Source organism: Cryphonectria parasitica (assembly GCF_011745365.1).
Source record: "Cryphonectria parasitica EP155 unplaced genomic scaffold M406scaffold_5, whole genome shotgun sequence".
In the NCBI taxonomy this organism is placed as follows: domain Eukaryota; kingdom Fungi; phylum Ascomycota; class Sordariomycetes; order Diaporthales; family Cryphonectriaceae; genus Cryphonectria; species Cryphonectria parasitica.
The window spans coordinates 1,678,775-1,701,757 of record NW_024468913.1 but is presented as its reverse complement, the minus strand read 5'-3'; the positions used below and the strand labels follow the sequence as shown (position 1 = coordinate 1,701,757).

At 53.8% G+C, this 22,983-nt stretch overlaps 9 protein-coding genes across 9 annotated transcripts; 6 read left to right on the top strand and 3 right to left on the bottom strand.

Moving 5' to 3' along the window:
• The first annotated feature begins 899 nt into the window (after positions 1 to 899).
• M406DRAFT_322637 (inosine-5'-monophosphate dehydrogenase IMD2) lies at positions 900 to 3,216 on the top strand. Its single transcript, XM_040919669.1, has 3 exons — positions 900 to 1,523; positions 1,742 to 2,687; positions 2,758 to 3,216. Exons 1-3 carry the CDS (start codon positions 1,037 to 1,039, stop codon positions 2,948 to 2,950), a joined length of 1,626 nt encoding a protein of 541 aa, XP_040775488.1. The 5' UTR covers positions 900 to 1,036; the 3' UTR covers positions 2,951 to 3,216.
• Positions 3,217 to 3,235: 19 nt separating this feature from the next.
• On the bottom strand, positions 3,236 to 5,184 carry M406DRAFT_346586 (cytosine-purine permease; the record flags this gene model as incomplete). The annotated part of the gene is made up of 3 exons (XM_040922205.1): positions 3,236 to 4,651; positions 4,728 to 5,051; positions 5,148 to 5,184. The coding sequence occupies 3 exons, from the start codon at positions 5,182 to 5,184 to the stop codon at positions 3,516 to 3,518; spliced, it is 1,497 nt and encodes a 498-aa protein (XP_040775487.1). The 3' UTR covers positions 3,236 to 3,515.
• A 4,342-nt stretch (positions 5,185 to 9,526) lies between these two features.
• On the top strand, positions 9,527 to 9,836 carry M406DRAFT_62319 (uncharacterized protein; the record flags this gene model as incomplete). The annotated part of the gene is made up of 2 exons (XM_040924771.1): positions 9,527 to 9,613; positions 9,741 to 9,836. 2 exons carry the CDS (start codon positions 9,527 to 9,529, stop codon positions 9,834 to 9,836), a joined length of 183 nt encoding a protein of 60 aa, XP_040775486.1.
• A 149-nt stretch (positions 9,837 to 9,985) lies between these two features.
• On the top strand, positions 9,986 to 10,569 carry M406DRAFT_55885 (uncharacterized protein). The gene has a single exon (XM_040924561.1). It carries the CDS (start codon positions 10,089 to 10,091, stop codon positions 10,248 to 10,250), a length of 162 nt encoding a protein of 53 aa, XP_040775485.1. The 5' UTR covers positions 9,986 to 10,088; the 3' UTR covers positions 10,251 to 10,569.
• A 483-nt stretch (positions 10,570 to 11,052) lies between these two features.
• On the top strand, positions 11,053 to 11,524 carry M406DRAFT_55886 (uncharacterized protein; the record flags this gene model as incomplete). Its single annotated transcript, XM_040924562.1, has 1 exon — positions 11,053 to 11,524. A coding segment is annotated over exon 1 (244 nt), but the record flags the coding sequence as incomplete, so codon positions are not given.
• A 249-nt stretch (positions 11,525 to 11,773) lies between these two features.
• On the bottom strand, positions 11,774 to 13,048 carry M406DRAFT_70938 (uncharacterized protein; the record flags this gene model as incomplete). The annotated part of the gene is made up of 2 exons (XM_040925381.1): positions 11,774 to 11,827; positions 12,185 to 13,048. 2 exons carry the CDS (start codon positions 13,046 to 13,048, stop codon positions 11,774 to 11,776), a joined length of 918 nt encoding a protein of 305 aa, XP_040775483.1.
• Positions 13,049 to 13,269: 221 nt separating this feature from the next.
• Positions 13,270 to 15,955, bottom strand: M406DRAFT_98462 (uncharacterized protein; the record flags this gene model as incomplete). The annotated part of the gene is made up of 4 exons (XM_040926408.1): positions 13,270 to 15,115; positions 15,176 to 15,494; positions 15,562 to 15,824; positions 15,879 to 15,955. 4 exons carry the CDS (start codon positions 15,953 to 15,955, stop codon positions 13,567 to 13,569), a joined length of 2,208 nt encoding a protein of 735 aa, XP_040775482.1. The 3' UTR covers positions 13,270 to 13,566.
• A 962-nt stretch (positions 15,956 to 16,917) lies between these two features.
• Positions 16,918 to 18,805, top strand: M406DRAFT_259531 (WD40 repeat-like protein; the record flags this gene model as incomplete). The annotated part of the gene is made up of 2 exons (XM_040917300.1): positions 16,918 to 18,625; positions 18,684 to 18,805. The coding sequence occupies 2 exons, from the start codon at positions 16,918 to 16,920 to the stop codon at positions 18,803 to 18,805; spliced, it is 1,830 nt and encodes a 609-aa protein (XP_040775481.1).
• Positions 18,806 to 19,992: 1,187 nt separating this feature from the next.
• M406DRAFT_42669 (uncharacterized protein) lies at positions 19,993 to 21,090 on the top strand (the record flags this gene model as incomplete). The annotated part of the gene is made up of 3 exons (XM_040924200.1): positions 19,993 to 20,172; positions 20,256 to 20,445; positions 20,501 to 21,090. The coding sequence occupies 3 exons, from the start codon at positions 19,993 to 19,995 to the stop codon at positions 21,088 to 21,090; spliced, it is 960 nt and encodes a 319-aa protein (XP_040775480.1).
• Between the last annotated feature and the right edge of the window lie 1,893 nt (positions 21,091 to 22,983).

Sequence of the window (22,983 nt, the reverse complement as noted above, 5' to 3'; positions counted from 1 at the left end):
GAGCCCGTCGTTCAAGGATGAATATGACGGTGGCTGGGCCAGTCAAATGTGCAGGCGATCAGAGGCAGCACGAATGTTCCAAGTGAGTAACACTTCTCTAGTCATTTAAAACTGCAATGCACAATGCTATTATTGTGCAGTCTCCTGACCTCTCATCACACAAGACGGCAAGACCTGGCAAAGACTTGTTATCCTTTTACGGACATATCATAGTACATATACAATATCTTGTACACATACCATGTACATGATAGAATCAGTTCCCTATCAGGTGCCGAGGCCTAGACTCTTGTGTCCACTGAACGATGGCCCACAGGCAGGTTGAAGATTCTATGTATTTTCCACGCAACATACGTACTGCTATCGCAAGGCGAGACTGTTCCATCACATTACCTCAGCATTTCTGCCGGGCTGAGACGGCATACTCCGACTTCAATATTATAAAGCGAGGGGGAAGAAAGCCGAAGTAAGGCTCTTAGTTAGCATTCGAAAGTGCAAAAATCGCCATATTGACTGAAGAGACACCTTTCGAGATGGAATAGCTCCTCGACGCATCTATATCATATTCATAAGATCCTGTCAGAATTGAATGAGAACTGCCGCCATGATGCCGTAGATGTCCTGCTTGTGCTGGCTGTGGTGGCTTTTTTTGGTGCGTACAGATTTTCAGTTGGTAAACTCTCCTAACACGATTTGGTTCGCCGTCGCTGAGGTCTTGCTAGAGGGCCTCTGACCGCAGTCGGCCGCTCCCGACACGCTGCTATTCAGATAAGGGACCCTGTTCCCCACCTTTTACCAAATCTGACCGGTCCCGCATAAAGTTTTTGAAATAGCAGCCTCTGCTCCCCTCCTTCTCTTCTCCTCTTCTCTTTTCTTCTCTTCTCTTGGGAAACCCTCCCCGTCAAGAAGACCAGTCAATTTGACGAACGCGCCATCACCTCTGTCATCTTCTTGACTAGCACTCCTTCTTTAACCTCCTTCTTCTCCGCACATTATTATCCATCCAGGGTATAACTGTCGCGCGCGCGCTCAAAAGATGCCTGCCACCAACGGAAGTGCCAACGGCAAGGCTGGTGTCCTGGATTACACCAAGGCCGAGGAGCTTCTCAAGGAGTACGATTCTCGCGACGGCCTCGGCATCCAGGACCTCATGAATGCCAAGATCCACGGCGGTCTGACCTACAATGACTTCCTCCTCCTGCCTGGCTACATCGGCTTCCCCGCCTCCGATGTGACCCTCGACGCCCCCATCACGAAGCGCATCTCCCTCAAGACTCCCTTCGTCTCGTCTCCTATGGATACCGTCACCGAGCACGAGATGGCCATTCACATGGCTCTGCAGGGCGGTGTGGGCGTCATCCACCACAACTGCTCTCCCGAGGCGCAGGCCGACATGGTTCGCAGCGTCAAGCGCTACGAGAACGGCTTCATCAACGACCCTGTCTTGATCACCAAGAGCACTACAGTTGGCGAGGCTAAAAGCCTCAAGGAGAAGTGGGGCTTTGGTGGTTTCCCTGTGACTGGTAAGTTTTCCTATGCAAACAGTTACATGCTTTCTTTTGTTGTCATGATGCTGCTCTTATGATTATACTCCCATATCAATATAACTTTCGTTCCACCAAAGAGACTACCATGTCGTGAGGAGAACATGTTTCTATGAATTTTTTTCCAGCACTGCAAAAGAGTTGTCAACTGCCACAATGTCTATTATCGTACATGTTGCTAACACTGCACATTGCAGAGGACGGCAAGCTCGGCTCCAAGCTCCTGGGTATTGTTACCAACCGAGACCTCCAGTTTGAGGACGACCTCGATCAGGCTGTTTCCAACGTCATGGTTACCGACCTTGTGACCGCCCCAGACGGTGTCACCCTGACGGAGGCCAACAACATTCTCGCCAAGTCCAAGAAGGGCAAGCTCCCCATCGTCGATAAGGAGGGCAACCTCGTGTCCATGATCTCTCGCTCTGATCTCCGCAAGAACCTCCACTTCCCCCTCGCCTCGAAGCTGCCCGACTCTAAGCAGCTGATCTGCGCTGCAGCCATCGGCACCCGGCCCGAGGACAAGAAGCGTCTGCAGTTGCTCGTCGATGCTGGCCTGGACATTGTCATCCTCGACAGCAGCCAGGGCAATAGCATGTACCAGATTGAGATGATCAAGTGGGTCAAGGCGAACTTCCCTGATCTCGACGTCATTGGTGGAAACGTCGTGACGCGGGAGCAGGCTGCTGCTCTCATCGCCGCCGGAGTCGACGGTCTCCGTATCGGCATGGGCAGCGGTTCCGCTTGCATCACCCAGGAGGTCATGGCTGTCGGCCGTCCTCAAGCTACTTCTGTCTACAACGTCAGCAGCTTTGCCTGGAGGTTCGGCGTGCCCTGCATTGCCGATGGTGGTATCCAGAACGTCGGCCACATTGTGAAGGGCCTTGCCCTTGGTGCCTCTACCGTCATGATGGGCGGTCTCCTTGCCGGCACTACCGAGTCCCCGGGAACCTCATTCGTGTCCCGAGAGGGCAAGCTCGTCAAGGCCTACCGTGGTATGGGCAGTATCGACGCCATGCAGGACAAGAAGGCCGGTGGCGGCGGTAAGGACAGCCAGGCCAGCAATGCAGGCACGGCTCGTTACTTCTCTGAGGGCGACAGCGTCCTGGTTGCCCAGGGTGTCTCTGGTGCTGTAGCTCACCGAGGGTAAGTTGTGCAAGAGTCCAACGCGCATGTCAAGGCCTAAACTAATTCGTTTTATTTCTCTTGTGTTTAGGTCGATTGGTAAGTTCGTGCCTTACCTCGCGGCTGGCCTCAAGCACTCCATGCAGGATGCTGGCATCAAGAGCCTGCAGGATCTTCACGAGTCTGTCGAGAACGGCAAGCTTCGTTTCGAGATCCGCACCGCCAGTGCTCAGCTCGAGGGTGGCGTCAACATGGAGTCGTACGAGAAGAAGCTCTATGCCTAAGCCTGGTATCATTGTGATCCTTTGTTACACTCGCTTGCATGGTTTTTATAGGCGTTTGGGAATAGGTTACTGCGGTTTAGTATCCAGAAAGAAAAAGCAAAAGGGCGGGCTATCATGGGTATTTTTTTGGGCATCAAGGGATCTTGACGCGTATCTCGTCGCCGTCCATCCTACTTTATCTCGCATCTGGCGAGGTAATGTTGCGTCTCGAATCTGGTCTGGAACACTAGCTATGTATAGCATCAACAGATTCAGACGTTTACTCCATGATCTCGGCCACAATCTGCTGAGATAAGTCTTTTGTTCTTGACATGTCATCCTGTAGGACAAAACGTATGGCCTGCCTTGCAAGAAGTTGTCAATCCGCCACACAAGGTGAGGGACAAAAATTGGAGACAAAAAAAAAAAAGAGTAAAGAGACGAAAGGCGTTATAAAACTCGCAATGGCATCTGAAAATTTGAACCCTCCCACCAGCTTCAACACGCGGCCAGAGAATAGACACGATCCCCTCCAAACACCCCAAAAGAAGAAGGTTAAAAGAAAAGAAATGAAACACCTTTTCTCTCACCGCCCATACCAAGCCCTTTCAACACTCCTCAAAACCACATAACTAACCGCACTCATCCCAAACGCTAACTCAAAGCCAACATCCCCGCCCAGCCCCCCGCCACAAAGCCTACCCACAGGCCCCGTCCACCAGGCCTGCGCCATGCCCAGTACCGCCCCGACCACGCCAATCCCAAACGCCGTCACGGCCGCCATCCCAGGGGGCAGCCGCCCGGGCGTCTCGGCGTCACACGCCCCATTTTCGTAACCCCGGCCGCCGCAGCAGACGCGGAACACGAGGTGCTCGGTCAGCGCGACGCCCTGGTAGATGGCCAGCCAGTAGCCGATGAGCAGCATGAAGTCCTCGAGCCAGCTCTCGAAGCGGCCGTAGCCGGGCACCGCGACGGCGACGTAGGCGCACGTGCCCAGCAAGGTCCACAGGGCGCGCGGGACGCGGCGGGCCGACCGCGTCAGGACCTGCAGGGAGAGGGCGACCGAGTAGATGTTGGGGCAGTTGTTGGCGACGGTGCTGAGGGCCAGGACGGCCAGGCAGAACCTGCCAAAGGCGCCCAGGGGCGGGACGAGGACCGCGGCTAGGATGCCGCCGATGCCTGTGGCGGAGTAGGCCGCGAGAAAGGAGTCGTTGGTGCCCTGGCCGTCGGCGTTGTCTGTGGCGGCGGTCATGATGGCGGCGCCGAGGAGCTCTGTGAAGACGAGCGGGACGAGGAGGCCGGCAAAGGTCCACCAGAAGATGCGGCGTCGGGAGGCTGTCTCGGGCTGGTAGACGGTGTAGTCGGCCGCCATGCTCGTCCAGCCGGTTGCGTAGCCATAGACCGAGGCTGCGAAGGAGAGGACGCTCCCTGCCTCGGCTGGACCGCGCGATAGAGGTAACAGGGAATGAAACCTGCCCGAGCGGCCGAACTCGGCGGCTACGATGAGGAAGATGATGAACACTGGCAGCCATGACCAGCGCTCGTAGGCGTGGACGAGGCGGTACCCAAATGTCGTGATCAGCAGGGTCGACAGCGAGATGATGAGGATCCCAGCCCAGCCTGGCAGTGGGGTCTCTGGGTTGATGGCTGCCAGGAGCTGCGCGCCTACGATCACGTTGACAGCAGACCAGCCCAGGCAGGCCAGGACGTTGAACAGTGCGACTTGTAAGGTGGTTGTTAGTCTCTGGCGAGCAATTTCAGGGAGAACAGCAGCGAGGGAAGGTCGTGCATGACTTACTGAGCTTGACACCATAGTACCCAAAGAAGAATCTGGACAGTACCATCTGTCGCAAACCAAATTTTGGTCCAAATGTCGAGAAGAAACACACCGGCAGTATGCCCAAGAAATTGAAGAAGACCACCGTCAGCGCCGTGTCCACAAAACCGAGCTTGAATACCGGCTGAGCCAGGGCGCCGATTGCAAAGCTTGAAACGGTCATATTGGCCGACATCCAGAGCGTACCGATCTTGCTCATGCTCGTGTCTGTTCTCTCGTGGGAAGGAACTCTTTCGATGCCTCGCTTCTCGACGCCAAATTTGCCCACAAACCGCTGGACCTTTGCTGAAAGAGTATCCTGCCCATCTTGGCTGTCCGACAGCTCGAGACCGGCTGTCTCGATATGAAATTCGGTTCCAAAGCTGTTCTTGTCGCCAATACTTAACTCGTTCTCGCTTATCCTCGTGGTGTATTCCATCTCTGTCGACGATATTTCGGGAGAACTTTTCCTGGTTCGCAAAGGAGAACAGAAAGAGCCAAGAGGAATTGATCACAAATACAACGTCGAGGGAAGCAGAGGCTATTCACTCGCAACGGTTGGCAAAACAACACCCAAGGTCACTAAGGTCGCATGTAATGTATCCTTTCGTGATTATAGAGAAACGACTAGTCGGGTTGAGTGGTATTGATCGTTGCGTTAATAGAAATAATGGGCATGATTGCGACGGAACCAGAAAGAGAGAACAAGATATTATGCTAATTAATATCAAGTGTAGAAGAGATCTGGAAACAAATACTACTTCGATTAGGCGCCGTGGTGACCGGCCACCGCGCCGAAACGGGGCTAAAGCTGTGTAAGAGGCGAAAAGGCAATGGTCCAACTACGCTCGCAGTCCCCTCTGAGATGCGATTGACGGTGTGTATCATGGCGATCGACGACGAAAGCACTAGCAACAGCCTCTGGCCGCACAGCCCCTGAATGATATCCTTCTCAAGGGATTTTGCAACAAAGAGTCCAATTCCAGCATGAGGATGACTCAACCAACCACATCGCATCAGAAGATAGAAATTGGCCAAGTTGCAAGCCACCAATGCATCAAACGTGTCGGTGATGAGGACTGAGCCGTGAGGGCCAATGAGAAGTGATAGGCGCTGCTAGCACTATGTAGTGTTCCGAATACCCTCCTACTAACGCTCGCCTGGAGCAACCATACGGATAACACGCAGGACGGAGGCAATGCACACAGTGATGCCAGCAGGGGACGAAATGGGAAACAATGATGAAGGGTATGCGGACGTTTGAGAATAGAAGGGGAGACTATCCCGAGTGGAAAAATGAATGTGCAGACCATGAAATCGCTATGGGCAATGTTGCCCCTCATGAGCAGTTGGCGATAGCACAATGTGTCTTGTAGGACGAAGTCCGCCAAGTAGGACATCTTCATTGCCCGAGGGCAGACAGAGCTCAGATCGGTCGGGCGCGGTGTTGAGATGGTGACGCGTGGATTGCTAGGCCGGTGCGACTGTGATGTCGTGGTACCATACAGCACAACTATATGCTGCCAATCTGAACTGTTGGGCGACGACAAAAAGCCAGGGACAAAGGCGGAGGAAGAGGGTACAGAGTTGTTGTGTCACACTTGTGCCACCTGCTTCATATAAGCTACTTCGGCCACTTGTTCGCCAAATGATCTCTATTGCAAGAGAGGACCCTGGAGGGTGAATCACTCTCATTTCGCCTTCATTAAACTATCGGCGAGTTCTGTGGGACGGTACTGGCCGTTGACCTTGTACAACAGGCCTTGGTCAAACACATCGTGGCGCGATATAGGACCATCTCCCAACAACAGAGGACTTCCTGGTGAGAGAGTAGGACACACGGACGGATGTGGCCCGAGGATGTTACTTTCTGATGGAGCAGCTAGGGATTTCAGAGCTCACAAGAGCGCGGAAAGGAACTTCCAGCCACTTGGACCTGGGGTTGGGCAGACTGCAGAGCCGTCACCACATGAGTCGAGCACAATGCGCCCCTCCGTCACTTGCTCAAGCTATTCAATAGCAGAGGTCAGGAGCCTCGCAGTCTGGGCAAGGTTTGTTGGTCCGGTGATAGTAAGCAACTCTTCTCCACAGCCATGGCGGAGATCTCAACAGCAACAGCATCGATCTCGGACGCCTGGTTACTAACAACTCGTGCACTCGCAATCGATTGTGATGTAAGATTCGCCCACCGCTTATCTGTGGTGATGCGAGAATCATGGTACTCCTGCCAAGGCGAACTTTGTAGACTCCGAGGTGTGCGTCTTAGCCGAGTGTGAAACGAAAGTACGTGGGCAAGTAATCTTCTTCTTGGTTTTTGCCTTCTTTCCCCCACCTGCGCCTCGTGAATATCGGCTTCGACGACCCCTTTTCATCGGAGGTTACTCGCTGTCTCTGCCTACATGTAGCAGGACGTCGATAGCCTGTAGGTGCTGGCTATAGCACCAAGACAAATTCCTTGCCGACATCAGAGTTTCATGGTGAGGCCTGACTGGCTCACTCACTCAGTAACCTCTCTCTCTTGCGACGGGTAGCCAGAGATATATATAGTCTCAACCTGCAGATGGATCCTGGTACAATCCGATTCGCGAGATTTGCACCGCAGCCAGCAGGTTGTAAATGCTATGCTGTGCTTTGGGACTTGGGAATATATTGAATCTTGATGCCACACGACATACTATGGTACATTGAGGGGGGGGGGGGTTTACCTTGGTCGCTCACAAGGTCATACAAATCTGAAAAGTTGTCAGCAGCTGAAACGAAGCACTGCAGTTCCGTAATGACTGAAACCCTAGGGCGGTGACATTGGGGGTTTTCTTGCCTCCTAAGCTGGCACGGGCTGGGTGTCTCTGGTAGTTTCCTGGTAGTTTCCAAGCATAAGCCCAGCCAGGTCTCAGACCCGTGTGCCCTTTTCGGTGCACCCTTCAATATCCGACGTGCAGAGGGGTTCGCCTTCGTAGGCAGGGCCAAAGGTCGGCTAGGCAGGCACAAACTGAGATTGTGACTCCTGATGTGAGCTCCAGTAGACGAGCCAAGCCTCATATGATCAGCAGGGAGTTACAGTCTTGACTCAGAAGAAGGACGAATGGCCAATATATAGCGGCATGATGTTGTTTTTGGGAAGAGGATGGACGAATAAAGCTAGCCGATAGTGGAGCAAAGGAGAAAAGAGGCCCCCCAGCGCAAGGGCGGCAGCGGACGAGACAGGGGGGCAAGAGCAGCCGGGTCCCGAGACGCTATTTTACCAAGGCAACAGGGCAATAGCTTGGAGCCTTCTGTCGGTTCTAGTGCTCAATAATTTTATTTTATTTTAAATAAAACAAACAATAGTTGGCGAGGTCTCAAGGCACAGTCTTAGACACCTATCCTCTCGCACTTTTTGAGGTGGTTCGCATAATGCGACTCGGAGCAAAACATCATCCTTACTTAATCAACGTCACAATTCTCTCATGGTCATAGCAGGGGCAAACGGTCTGTCGTCACGAGCAATTCGTTTCGTTTCAGACTGGGGACCGCTCAAATACCGTCTTGAGAATAATCCGAGGCACGGGAGGGATGAACATGCTCACACCACAACCTTAGATAACGAAGGCGGGCCACCGTGTGGCCGCAGTGATCACAACTTGGCTTTCTCAAACCTTATACGTGCCGCCACCGTAAGCACTCATGAGCAGCAACGTCCTCGAGGCTGAGCTCTTTCCCTGTGAGCAGTCGCCCTCTGGTTACGAGCTGACCAAGGCTCGCGAAACGAAGTGCCACCTCGTTGGCAAGGGTTTCGGCGAGGACGAAGATGGCGAGCTCCTGGAAGTACCGACAGAGCTGTCAGATCTCGTCAAGGATGGATGGAGCACTACCTACAAGTTCACACAAGGTACTACGAAACGGCTCAAAACGTTGCTGGCTGCGGGCGAGCACAGTACACAAGGCTTGTGCAAGAGAGGTCGTCTACTGTTCTCTCCGGGGGCACTTGTTGGAAACCGGGCCAACCCCGCCACCCGGCCCCCCTCTCCATTGCTGGATACTGGTCTCATGATGTTCCTAATTCAAGTGAATTTTAGCCTCGTGAGGACCGGATTGAGTAAGAGGCTTGTCGTCTCTACCTCCTTGCCTGTCTCTGAGGAATGTGCTCTGCGGAGATCACCGAGGTGACGTGCATGTCCCCACGATTCTAGGATCAAAATGAGAGAGAGAGAGAGAAGGAGAGAGATGTGTGTGTTTGTGTGTGTGGCTTGACAAGGCCGCATCGTGCTTAGGCACGTTGCATATTTTATCCATGCCCGCCTGTTTCTCATCCTTCTCTTTTTCTCTTTTCTTATTATTCTTCTTTTTGATACATGGCCCCGGCCCGAAACCGTCATCTCCCCCCCCCCCCCATCAACACCCCCACCAAAACGCCAGCCTCCCACATATGAAGTGATCCCTTGCCTGCTCACTCTTATGATACTGGATTTCCCTTTTTCTTTGCATATAAGGCGATAGGCTGCAAACGTATATTTGGCGTGCCGCTCGGTGTGTCGCTCGTCCGAAACGCTCCCTTCGTCCCTTCATCCCGCCCGCCCTTCCTTCGTTCGTGGCTAGAGCCCTACATACGTCTAACCCCGGGATCCCTCCCTCCCTACGTTCTGAGCCGCTTTCAGCTACTCTTGGTCCCACAGGAATCCCCCGAGGTTTCTTACACATCTTTATGTATCCCTCCTCGACTCACCAGAATTTCCTTTTCATTCCTCAACTCCTCGCTCTCCTTATTCTACTAGACAGGCAGCCGCCCCCGTCAGCCTTCCAAGATGCAGCTACATACCGCACTGTCAGCCATAGTGGCGGCTGTCTTCTTTGGAAGTATAGCTCATGCGTCTCCGATGCCATGCCCTGATGTGAGTTCCTTTCCTCCTCTCATTCTGTCTTTTCTCGCTCTACTTTGGTAGATTTGAACTCCCCCCCCCCTCCCCCACGGCGTCATTGCAGGTTACTGACGTGGTATTGTTTTATTTCTCTCTTCAGGTCATAAGAGATCAGATCTTATTGGGCCTTTTGGAGCCAGAAGCATGCTGTTCCTACGGAATCTGCAAAGGCGATGTCAACGTGCAGGGTGGTTGACGGACGGATACTCGATCATGATCTGAACGCCCGCCCCAAGTCTTCGTCCTCTACTATGCATGACAAAGACGAGAACGTCTCAGCCAGATGTCACATGCCATGACGTTTTTCTGGGGCCAACGACAACAACAACACCATCATCATGACCACGGATACCGTGTACGATATCTCTCGTGAGAAGCACGGTCTATCACAACAACAATACCCACGGCGTTGGACCCGGGTCTTTCTCTATCTTGGCCTCCATCGACCATGATACACTGGGCACCTCGCATTCAGCCAACTGATTCCTTACAATTCCATTACTATTTCCCCCCGTCTTCAGCCTGCGTTGGTTTGAAGGTTGAGGAGAGAGGGAGGGGGGAGGGTCCCACATCATCGACATACAAGCACCGGCGCATGAATAAGAAATGACTGCATAGACACTTGCGCAACGTCGTGCATACACGAGGGATGGATGAGGGGGCAACAGATCAGGCCATTTCTAGATTGGGAAAATCAACGACAACGCCTGTCGAAATTTCATTGGAGAGGGAGGGGGCAGCCGAGGTTTAGACAACGATTGGGTGGATGGATGGAGGATGATATGAGTAAGCCTATAGCAGGCAGGTCAAGCAGGAAAGTGGGACATGAACATCGTTCGATGAGGACGATGATGATAAATGATGCATGTGATTCGAGAGAGCGCGGTCTTAGCAGTCGCATTATCATGCATTAGACAACCCCCCCCCCCCTTCCAAAGAATTTTCTTAAAACGACTGCGGTCATCATATGGAACCCACTCATACATGTGTGCACGTTCGATCACGCTGAGCCATCTCTCTCTCTCTCTCTCTCTTCGTATATGGATATAGAAGACGAAGAAAAGAAAGAAAGTAAGGTCCTCGTATCAGTGAGCCTCTTTGTATTCTATGGTGGCTGGCCTTTTTACCAGAGGCGAAAAATCAGGATTGAAAACCCCCCCCCCCCCCGAAGAAACCACCACCACCACCACCAAAAACCTTCCCCCCGGTTGTCCCGAGACCAATAAACAAGCTCACTTCGAAGCTTATCGCAAGCCCTGTCTGTCAGACACATTCAGATTGCTGACTGCAGCGCCTTGAGGATTCCTAGCACGGCTCACTTGGGCACAGGCTGGCTAATCAACCAACCCCCCCGGCGGACGCACAATGCAACGTTGAATCGCCTCTGGGAAGATCGCCACACAGCACGACATTCTTCTTACTATTGCAAAACTACAATTCACAGCAAGCCCCAAGAAGATGAACGAAAAAGAAAAAGAAAAATCTCTTGTATTTCCACCAAAATATGCCAAGAAATCAAATCCGAGAAAGTATATTGATAAAAGTGGAGAGGGGGAGGAAAAAGCCTACACAACAATGACGGTTTCGGTATGTTTATTGCACGCCTTAGCACGCTTACTGCCTCGGGGGAAAGAAAAGGCGCTTGAACCACTCACCTTGGCGTACTCAGCCCGCGTGTACCTCGTATTCACCCCCATTCTACTACCACCCACACAGCGTCGGCCGCATGCGGTCGCCGTGCAAGGTGAGTTGTTTGGCGGCGGGTTCCTACACAACCAACCAAACGACCAACCACCCCTACGCACGCTTTCTTCCATAACCATCCCATCCATTCCGAAGGACTTTCTGAGAGCGTGTGAGGCTTGTGTAGAATGAATCATCTACTATGGTATAGTCTGGCAGCTTGTTGCTCTGGTTGCCTAGTGGTTGTCTCCTATGAAGGATGTTTTTCTTTGTTTTTTCTTTTTTTTTTAAAAAAATTAGAGGGCTTCACAGCCTGCCAGCCCACGCAATATATCTGAGGGGGTTTATTGGGATGGTGTGCGGCCCAAGTCTCAAAGTTGTCGCGGCTGAGTGCATAACGTCTTGCACCCACCCACGCCTCCCATTTACTTTTTCTCTTCTGTCTGTCATTTAATTAACAGCTTCGGTGAATGTCTTGGAGTCGATGACGAAGCCGTAGTTGTTCTACCGAGGGTCAGTCAAGAAGTTCTGTGATGGCTGGTTTTCTCCCGTTCCCTTCCTTCCGTTATGGTGTAAGGAGGGATGGACGGGATAGAGGTAAGGGGGTTAGGGGGGAAATGAAGAGATGGCCCAGTTTGAGAAGTGATTATTGTGTGATGGTGCAGCGGGATCGGGAGAGAGAGAGAGAGACACACACACACAGAATAGCAGCCTCCCTCCCCGAAGCAAACCCCTTCAGGACACACGAAGAAGAGGAAGAAAAAAGGACCGAAAAGAAAGAAAGAAAGAAAGAAAGGGAAAAAAAAAAAAAGAGGACAAGGATCCCAACAAATAAAGTCTCCAGAATAAACTATTACTTACCGCAACATTATACAGACAAACCTCCTTCGCCCCTTGCGTCGTAGTCGCGCAGCAGTCCTCCACCATAACACAGTCCCATCCAGCATTATATGCATCCGTAAGCGTGCCCAGCACACACTGGTCCGTGTTCACCCCCGCAAATAACAGCGTCGTCTTCTTCCCCCCTTTCTCGTCGTCGTCGTCGTCGTCTCCTTTTCTGTTCCTCGCCAGGTACGCCCACAACGGCTGTCTCTCGCACCACAGCCCACTCATCCTGTTCTTGGCACAGTGCACATCCCCTTCCCTCACCACATCCTGCAGCGGCCCGTACAGCGCACTGTTCCACTCCCCAGCCACCAGACACCGCCCCTTCCCCTCCCCCAGGTCGACGCCCAGGCCAGCAGCAGCAGGTGGCTGGTGCTGCTTCTCCTGCTTCTCCTGCTCCTCTTCACCACCACCACCACCATCAGCAGCAGCAGCAGCAGCAACCATCACCGTCCGCGCAAACCCGCGCAGCACCCCCGCCGGCATCCCCTCCAGATCCTCCTCCGTAAGCCCCCAGTTGAGCCACACAACCTGCACCCCGACCTCGCGGCACCGCGCTATGGTCCGCAGCAACGGCTGCACGGCCGCGAGCCCGGCCGGGTGGGCGCGGCACGACGGGTGCAGGAAGAAGTTCTGCATGTCCACCACCACAAGGACCGTGGCGGGCGGGGACAGGAGGATCGATGTGCCGGGCGGGCCCTGTCCTTGCGCCACGGCGACGCGTAGGGCCGTGGGCGAGGTGTGTTGTCCACGGGTGAGGTCGTAGGTCCTGGAGGGGCGGTCGTAGATCCATTGGGACCCGGGCGGACCCAAGGTAATTTTGGTATTGATGGACGACATTGTGTGTTGGTGAAGAGCTGCCTGGCTGTGGAGGAGCTTGAGTATTGAAAGAGCGACAGACAATTTTTTGGTCTGAAATGAAGAAAAAGTGATGTCTTCACGCCCGAGTGTGCATTTATGATCATGGGGTTGAGATAAGAGGGCGCGGGGTCGTTGCCGGCGAAGATCATCTTGAGATCCGGGATGGTAGCATCGGGACCGTCTCTAGCTCTGTTGCACGTGTGGAAAGAAGCAAGATTTTGATTGAAACGAAAAGTCCTGAACTCACCGTCTGACCTTGATCCGGGGGAAAAAAGAGTTCGTAATAAATTGACCCTCGTCTATGTCCTGTCTCTAGCAATGGACAATGTGATAAAAAGCCAGCCAAACCACCTGTAACGCCTTGCAATGAATTCATTTCCCCCTCCCCAAGGTACTCTTAAACGAAAGGTAGCAGCTTATAGAGAACAGTCGGACTATGCACGCCGCCCACTTATCTGTCATCCAGGGGGAGAACCTCTTTTCAGTGTGACGTGCACCTAGTTCAAGTCCATGTTATCGTCCTCTTCCACCTCCTCGTCGCCCTCCAGCATCTGCGTCTGGTTGCTGGAGAGGCTTTCCTTCCTCCTCGTTTCTCCGTACCGGCTGCCATCGACAAACATGTCGAGCTCTTCGCCGCCAATGACACGACCCTCGGTATCGATCTCCTGGGACAGCTCGACGATAGCAGAGCGAGGGAGCCGCAGGAAGCCCGTGGTGCGCACGATGCGGCCCCAGTGCGTCAAGCAAAACCCTGCCGCCCGCTTGCGTAGCCACTCCTCGCTCGCGAGGCCGGAACAGTACCAGATGATACACGCATGGTCCACGTCCAGCTCCTTACTGAGACGATTGACGCATAGAAGCCGCAGGTGAGGGATGTTGTAGATGTTGGACATGACCAGCAGCCCTGCGATATCCGTAAGATCAGAGCTGGGCCCATCGACTCCCTCGTCCTCCGGCGCCTGATCGATCCGATCCGTGTACAGGTAGTAGAGGAAAGCCTTCACCACTGAATATGGTTCGGGTATGTGCATCTTCTTGTTGTGGAACTCGGCCATATGAGAATCCCAGAGCCGAGCAAAATGTGGCCATCGAGCATAGAGGATGAGTCGATGCGCATAGATAGGAGGCGACGTCGGTGCGTCTGGTGACAACCACGTTTGATCGCCGTCGGCCACATCAGTCACACGAATCAGGGCCGAGCCCAGCAGATCCTGCTCGTCTGGGTCACCAGAGAGCGCAGTGACAACAAAGTCCGTCCCGCTCCCCGACTCAGGTGGTTTGTTAAAAAGTTTCGCCAGGTCTGCACCGAGTCCCTTCGAGGGAGTGTCCACACGACGAGCTCGTGCAAGGGGCTCCGCCATCTCTGCGCGGGGCTCGGGGGTCAGGTGATTACCCAGGAAGCCATACTTACGCAAATCCACTTCCATGATGTCGCTCAGGTACTCTTCCAGCCCGTTGCCACCCAAATCCGGAGCACCCGTATCGGAGGGGCAGCCAAGCAGCCATGCCTTCGTACCATCCTCATTCATCGTGCAATAATGCCAGGTGTAGCCAGACTTGAATATTTCCCGCCCCTCTGCCACTTTCTGCCACCGTAGGGATCCCAAGTCAAGCGCAGACAGGGAACAGTCTTTCGAGGTGATGGTGGCAGCAGGCGTGACAAAGTCCAGGAGGGTTCCAGATGAGTATACGTGGAAGTGTATACCGGGTCCTTGAGAAGGAATGTTCGGGCCGAAGTGGAACTTCAACGACGAGATTGCTCCTGGGGCCATGGGAGCATAGTTTTTGAGCTGGAAAGAGGGCGGATTTACTTGTGCGGTCCGTGAATTGGCTGCATAACCAGAAGCACCAACAGCGGGTGCCTGTCCGATCGAGTAAGGAGGTCTCGGCGAGCTTCCCGCACGGCTGCCCAGACCTGAACGGTCGAATGCGCCCATCTGTGGTGTGGTCTCGAAGGCTGGGCTACCCTTGAGGTCAAGCCACCACAAGTCGCTAACTTTATCCATATCCTCACTCAGGCCACCAAAGACCCAAATTCTATCACCCCTGGATGGGGGGTCAGCTTTGTCTCAGGCACTACAAGAAAGACATGGGGTCGAGACTAACCAGACGTAGGCAGAGTGATCGAATCTACCCACAAAGCGCCATGGCCTGGACCAGGTAAAGGTCTTGAGATCAATGTAGCATATATCATCCAACACATAGTTATCATGACCTGTTATGCCCCCGATGATGAACAGCTTGTCGTCATGCAGGAGCGCCGCATGTCTCGCTCGACCTTTGGGAACGGGCCCCGACACCGTTGGTTGCGTCCAGTGGGCAGTCTTGAGGTCGAAGATGATGAGGTCGGAGAGGTAGGTACGGTGCTCGTTCTCGCCTCCAAATACGAGGAGTTTATCGCCCTGGTAGAGTGTAGCCGTATGGCCTTCAAGAAGTGTCAGCAGACTGAATATACAAACATTCAAGAGACCTGTCATGGGAGGTGCTCATACCCATGCGAACACCCGGGATATCCCCATAATTATCGACCAGACTCCATTCGTGTTTGACCAGGTCCAGGCGCAGGACGTGGTTGTAGACCTCGTCTGTGTATTGGTCGAATCCACCAAAAGCATAAATCTGGTTGTTCCCGCAGTACGTGACGGAGGCGTTGACCAGACAGGCCGGACGCTGGCCCAGAGTGCGCGTCACCTTGGGCCTATACCCATCCGTAGCGGCTTTCTTCATGGGAGAACTGGGCATGATGTATGTGTTGCTGGAGGAACCGGACCCAGGAGTGTTGTTGGCCGCATCGAAGGGGACCAAGGACGTCGATTGACCCGCAGCAGCGCCCTGGCCTCCCCCTCCTCCGCCAAAGATCGACCCTGATGGGGTTGATGGTGCCATCTCGAGGTGTCTCGGAGCAGACACAGGCTGGGATAGAGGAACGGGGCTGTCGCTCAGAGCGGCAGCATCTCGCAGAGAGAGTCTGTACCCTCACAGCAGAGGTATGACCGAAGACGTTTCGAGGCTCAGGAATCGATCAGACGGCTCACTGCCTTGAGTCCGTTGATCGTGGTCGAAAATCTGTAGGAACCAACGAGGCTGGGGTTGATTTTGGGTTTGGCGGTGGACAAAAAGCAATTGCAAATCCAAAGTCGGAAAAGTACTGTACAAGGATAAGAGAAGGCGCGTTCCATCGCTTTTCCCCCTGACTCTTTGAGAGGTGAAAGAGCCAGGCAAGGGCAAAAGTCAGGCTGCAAGCGCTTAGGTAAGGAGGCGATAGATGAGTAAGTTGCAGGGTTCATGCTTGCTGTCCTGCCAGCGCAAACGTGCGGCTGGTAAGTGCAGCCCGTTGTCCTGCCAACATTAAGTCATCCCCACTCGGTGAATGTAAATAAAAGGTCATCGACTCGCAACTGTTTGAATATTGGTGTTCTTCTTTCTCTCTCTACCCGTCACATCACTCGCAAATCTCTACTATCAAATTGCTTTTCAGCAATTCCAACACCTCCTCTTTTCTCCCTTCAAAGCCTTCATACATTCCTACAAGGAACTACCAATCTCAAAGTCCACTAGATCTCATCGCTACGGCCATCTGATCGCCCTCCGACTTTGGAGACGCCACCTCGTTCCTTGCGAAGGCTCTCTGACCTGTTTTCGAACGACAAATCAGCAAAAAAACGAAAAGTACTAACCAAACAACACAACTTCCAGGAATCATTAGCTTGAGTCTCTTGGAGCTCCTACGTTCGACCACTCAGAGCTCACTCTTGCCCTCTTACCGAGACATTCATTTGTTCTTCGTAGAGGCCCATCAACATCATCGTTGATCATCGTTGTTACTGCACCATCAAGTTTTCACAGCCATGGCTACTATCTCAGTTTCAACTCCCTTCAAGTCCCACGCGGGGCTCTTCTCCTCCCGTACCGCTGGCGGTCGCATGCCCCTTACCCCTTCGCCCCGCACTCGCTCAACCACAGTGCCCGTCAACCTGAAGACTTCACCCTTCACCCCAGAGCGCACATCGGCACCCAGCGATGGCCAACGAGCGTCCAACAACAAGTCAGTGTACGGGGGAAACCTCTCGGCACACCTCGCCCGGTCGAGTGCCAAGGTGAAGGCTGCCAAGCACAACTCGCCCAAGTCCAACATTGCTCGGGTTGCCCCGTCTCCCAAGAAGGCCCTCGAGCTGGGTGTGTCTGAGTTTACATTGACGGGAACTGGACCCCACAACAAGTCGCCCGTCGCTGTCAAGACTAAGTCAACCTCCTCTTCCAAGCACAAGTCCAAGGCCATTCCCACCCACGCGGCCGATCGCTTTATCCCCAACCGCGGGGCTAGCTCGGCCGTCGCGAGCTCCAGCTCTGGCAAGCTCGATGCGCCCTCCAAGAAGAAGAAGGTCAAGATCACTGCTGAGACCTCGTCTGCCCTGTCTGCTGCTGCCGACGACGCCATTGCAGCCCTCGAGAGCCTGGACATCAACACTGACGCCGATACTTCGGTCGAGGAGTTCTCGCGCCCATCGCCAAACACTGTGGCGTACCAAGACTCTCTCGCCAATGCCTGTGGTGTCAGCATGAACACTCGCATCCTCGAGTTCAAGCCTGCGCCTCCAGAGTCATCCAAGCCCATTGACCTGCGCCAGCAGTACAACCGCCCCCTCAAGCCGGCCAATGCCAGCTCGGCCCAACTCCGTAGGCGCATTGCTACTGGCCCGGAGCGCGTTCTTGACGCACCGGGTCTGATTGATGACTACTATCTCAACCTGCTGGACTGGAGCTCCGGCAACCAGGTGGCAATCGGCCTCGAGCGCAACGTGTACGTCTGGTCTGCCGATGAGGGCAGCGTGAGCTGCCTTCTTGAGACCAGCCCGGACACCTATGTCAGCAGTGTCAAGTGGTCAGGTGACGGAGCTTACGTTGGTGTTGGCCTCGGAACCGGTGAGGTCCAGATCTGGGATGTTGCCGAGGGCGCCAAGGTCCGCAGCATGTTCGGTCACGACACCCGTGTTGGCGTGATGGGTTGGAACAAGCATTTGCTGTCCTCTGGTGCCCGCAGCGGCCTGGTCTTCAACCACGATGTTCGCATCGCCGAGCACAAGATCGCCGAGCTCGTCTCGCACACCTCCGAGGTCTGCGGCCTCGAGTGGCGCTCTGACGGGCAACAGCTGGCCACCGGTGGAAACGACAACCTCGTCTCTATCTGGGACGCCCGCTCCCTGTCCGTACCCAAGTTCACCAAGACCAACCACAAGGCAGCTGTCAAGGCTCTGTCGTGGTGCCCATGGAACATGAACCTGCTCGCCACCGGTGGAGGGTCTTACGACCGCCACATTCACTTTTGGAACACGACTTCGGGCGCTCGCGTTAACAGCATTGACACGGGATCGCAAGTCACGAGCCTGCGATGGAGCCCTCACCACCGCGAGATCGTCAGCTCCAGTGGCTTCCCTGACAACTCCCTCACCATCTGGAGCTACCCAACGCTGGTGCGCAACATTGACATTCCTGCCCATGAGAGCAGAGTGCTGCACAGCTGTCTCAGCCCTGACGGACAGATGCTCGCAACAGCAGGTAAGCAGTGCTCTACCCACCCGCTTTTGTTGAATTAATACTAATCATTTCAAAATAGCTGCCGATGAGAGCCTCAAGTTCTGGAAGCTCTTCGAGAAGAAGGCCGGTGCTACTTCTCCTACAGCCGGCGCCGGCTCCTCCAGCAAGGCGTCCATGGTCAAGCAAATGACAATCCGATAAGGAACGACTGCCAGTCTCACAAGCACAGCAGTCGACGGTAGGTATGAACAATTCTTACAGCATGTTCATGGTCTGCTCTTGTCCCGGAGGATCTGGTTCTATTTCAGCGCGGAGTTAGGGTAGCGAGCCTTGATTTCGTCTGAACAGAAAGTCTTCCACTGCAGACGGTGTCTGCTTGCTTGATCATGACTTATGACGGGGGTTCTACATGGCGGTTTTGGATCAGCTCGAGGCTGTAATTTTTTCAGCGTGTACGAATAAGAATGATAGTGTATTTAGTTTGTGGACGCCGTAAGACTGTCAAATCTCGATGGAAAGTCTGCAGAATTTCTTTCCCTCCAGTGAGTTCATTCGGTTCATCGTATAATGTTGCTCACATTGATTTACTCGGACTCGGGCTCAGTCCAGCGGCGTTCCGGACATAGACGGTGTGAACTGCTGGGAACGAGCGAAATATTCGTCATGATGATTGTTCAGCTTTTCGTGTCGCTTGACGATATCTAACAAGAGGCGAGGCTGATTAAGTTCCAATGTGAAGCTTCGAATTGCTTCTCATGATGGATGACATAAATTACAGTTACTGCCGAACAGAGCGCGAGCATGGCGTAGTGATTTATAAGCTTGGCACGTCTTGCGGGAAGGGGAGCCTAGCCCGCCAGGGGGGGTTTCTCTCCTGACTAATAATTCCTCAACCCTTGATCATCAAGCCCGGCGACGCCCCCGTACTCTCCCTCAACGTCTTGGGTAATCGACATAGTTCCATGGTGACGATGATGTCTCGAACTCGGACTGCAATAGACCGTCGTCATGCAAGATGTCGGGGTTTTGGATGGGTCAGCTGTTCTCACGGTAAAGCCAAGCAGACTTGAGAAGACAGGCTCTTGTACTGCACTCCCTCCGTAATGGCCGGGCCTGTTTGACTAAAAGAGGCTGGAAAGAAGAGAGGTGGTGATGGTGGTGCTGGCTCTGAGCTGGCGAGGCTATCTTTTCACACAAAGGTTTAAAGTATAAGTAGACCTGTCTGTACCCAGATGGTGAGGCTTGAAATCTTTTCGTTCATCAGACATCAATCCCGATAACTTGGCCTATTCTTTCGCAACCCTATTGCTTAGAACGTCTTGACCTTGGACATCTACAATAAATCTACAAGAAGAGCCTAGAGCCACCAACACCATCCGCCGTTCACAATGTCCAGCAAGAAGATCATCACCATCTTCGGAGCCACTGGGAACCAGGGTGGCAGCGTTGTCCGGATCTTTCTGAACGACCCCAAGCTCAAGAACGACTGGGCCGTCCGCGGCGTCTCGAGGAATGCGGAGAGCGATTCCGCCAAAAAGCTGACGGCCCTGGGCGTCGAGATGGTCTCTGTAGGTCCAATCACCCACCCAGCACGATCGAGCCCTCCTCGGGCCTTCTCTGGCAGATTCAGCATAGACTAACAATAGCATAGGCCGACCTCAACGACAAGGCCTCCCTGGTCAGGGCGATGAAGGGCGCGTACGCTATCTTCGCGGTGACCAATTATTGGGAGAAGATGGACATGCAGCTCGATATCGACCAGGGCAAGAACCTAGCCGATGCTGCCAAGGAGAACGGCGTACAGCACTACGTCTGGAGCTCGCTGCTGAACATCAATAAACGTGAGTGGTGCCCTGTCTCTCGACTTTCTCCCTCTCTTCCTGACACATGCCACAGTGACCAATGGCAAGCTGCCTCACGTTTACCACTTTGACAGCAAGGCCATGGTCGAGGACTATGTCCGAGAGATCGGCCTCCCGGCGACCTTCGTCATGCCCGGCTTCTTCATGTCCAATCTCCCCGGCGGGATGTTCCGCGCTACCCCGCCTGACAACGAGTGGACGCTCGCGCTGCCCATGCCCGAGACAGCGCCAATCCCGCTGTTCGACCCAGAAGACATGGGCGCGTGGGTCAAGGCTATTTTGCTGAGGCGCGATGGCCCAGGAATGCTCGGGCGGCGGGTGTATGCGGCTACAGCTTACCTCACTCCCGCAGAAATTGTGGCTCAATTCCGAGAGGTGTTCACTGAGGCGGGGCGGGGTGCGAGGTTCGTGTCGACGCCACATGGCGATTTCCTGGAGGGCTTGAAGGGGAGGGGGATGCCTGAGTTTGCGGCCGAGGAGACGCTGGAGAACATGCGGCTCATAGACGAGGGCGGATACTATGGCGGGGCGTCGCTTGAGGAGAGCCATGCCATCCTGGAGGATAAGTTGACGACCTGGAAGGAGCACATGAAGAAGGCGAAGGCTTTTGCTGATCTCAAGTAAGGAAATGTGTGAAGCACACTGTTATTGGGTACGAGCACGGAACGGAGACAGCACATACAGTTCTCCTGCTAGATACAAATTCGTGAGGCGGAATAAAAACCTGAACTTCGTCAACTCACTCTTTGTTCTTTTATCCTGCGCTTGGCTTTCAGAGAGTATTGCCAGTTCTGGAAGACGTTCTTCGACGCCACATCTCCCCTGTGACTCAAAAGGCGGCACATGCCTCTGTCCAGTGTCTCAAAACAAGTATGATGCAAAGTATAGGATGAGTAGAAGTAGAATGCCGATGTATTGAATAACAGAAACTGGTCAGACTTGGGTCAGACGCAAGAACGTCTCGAAGACAGTCGCACGGAGGGGACTTTTTGTCAGCAGTGAAGATCAGCCCCTAAGGAGGTAAACAGTGACTGACGGGGCCCGGTTTTAGAGGCTCCTGGTGCTGAAGCTCTAGCGTCAACCCACCGCATTTCTGCTAGAAACCCCGGCTTACCTAAGCAGACCTCCTTACTTAGCCGCTATTTCCTTGTCAAGGCAGAACTTACGCCATACCACATCACCTTCTACGCCAGACCCAGCCCCAAACCCGCGACCAACAAGACAAATCGAATCCCTTCCTTTGAGGCAAGTAGGTATCCAAAATCGAGATTTACGGTCGCAATTGGCACGAGGATATTTTACAGCGGCTTCTGAGGCCGCGCGGAGGAAATCGTGGTACGAAGGGAACCTACCAAGCCGTCGCAACGTTCGCTTTACAACCAGCGAGACCGGATCGTCCCCACCGACTGCTCCCCAGACCGCACCAATTTTACTACTGCTTTGATATCTCGCACCGCGTCGCAATAAGTCGTTTCTGAAGGGACAGGTGAAGAGAAGGTAGCAGAAGCAGCAGCAGACCAGAAACGCTGTCCTTCTCTTCTTCAAGACGTCTCGTGCCAAGACCTCCGACCTTCTTCCCGCCTCTTTCTCCTACCGACCTTGTCGCGCCCGCTATCCAACAAGATGTCGAACAATCAGGTCGGAAATATCTACCGTCAGATCATCGACGAGGTGATCGAGAGCTCGCGGGTGGACTTCGAGGAGGGCGGTGTTGAGGAGAGCGTCCTGGACGAGCTGCGTAAGGTGCGTTCTGTCGCATGACTCCTTCTCTTTGTCAGGTCCCCCTCACGAGACCTTCAGCTTCATTCCTCTTCTTCCACTGCCTCCTCTGCATCGCATCGAGTCGTCTGCAAATCGCATCGAGTCGTCTGCAAATCGCATCGAAGTCGTCGTGGTCTTTGCGTTCGTCTCTTTTGATGGGCTTGACGAATGAAGTCTCTTTGTTTCCCCTTACAAGAGAAAAAATCCAGCCCAATCTGCTCGCTGGTAGAGACAGGCGGTCTTTTGTCTGGCTGAGCTTGTTGGCGGACAGGGCCGCAGAGCGTGGATACGGTCAGAGAACGAGAGGGAGGGCGGCCTGGATTGGGTCTGACAGGCGGGTGCTCCGCTGCTATTTGGGTCTTTTTAAGCTCAACCCCCTGGCACAGCCCCGTTGGAATTCGTCCCCCCTGTCCGGCGCCCACCCCTTTTGATTGGCGACGCCAAGTTCTGCTGCTGCGGCTGCTGCTGCTCTTCACACGTGCCATATGCCTCTCTATGCTTCTTCCACACAATATCACTCTCCCTTTCTCACTCGACGCAGCACAACTGCATGATACAGGGTGCCGAAAGCCACCACTCACATGTCCTCGGCTGCCACACACATGCACGCACGCACCCTGGTCTCCTGCATGTCTGCCTAATAGCGCACATACCCTTTTTACTTTATTTTTCCTTCACGTTCTTGCCTGACGATGCCACCTTGAATTACTCAAGGAGATGCAAGAGTCTTGGAGAAATTGTTAACTTGTAGTTCCT

Coding starts and splice junctions, on each gene's coding strand:
- M406DRAFT_322637 (XM_040919669.1), top strand. CDS start 1,037: ATGCCTGCCACCAACGGAAGTGCCAACGGCAAGGCTGGTGTCCTGGAT. Junction 1,524..1,741: donor TGGTGGTTTCCCTGTGACTG/GTAAGTTTTCCT, acceptor TGCACATTGCAG/AGGACGGCAAGCTCGGCTCC. Junction 2,688..2,757: donor GGTGCTGTAGCTCACCGAGG/GTAAGTTGTGCA, acceptor TCTTGTGTTTAG/GTCGATTGGTAAGTTCGTGC.
- M406DRAFT_55885 (XM_040924561.1), top strand. CDS start 10,089: ATGATACACTGGGCACCTCGCATTCAGCCAACTGATTCCTTACAATTC.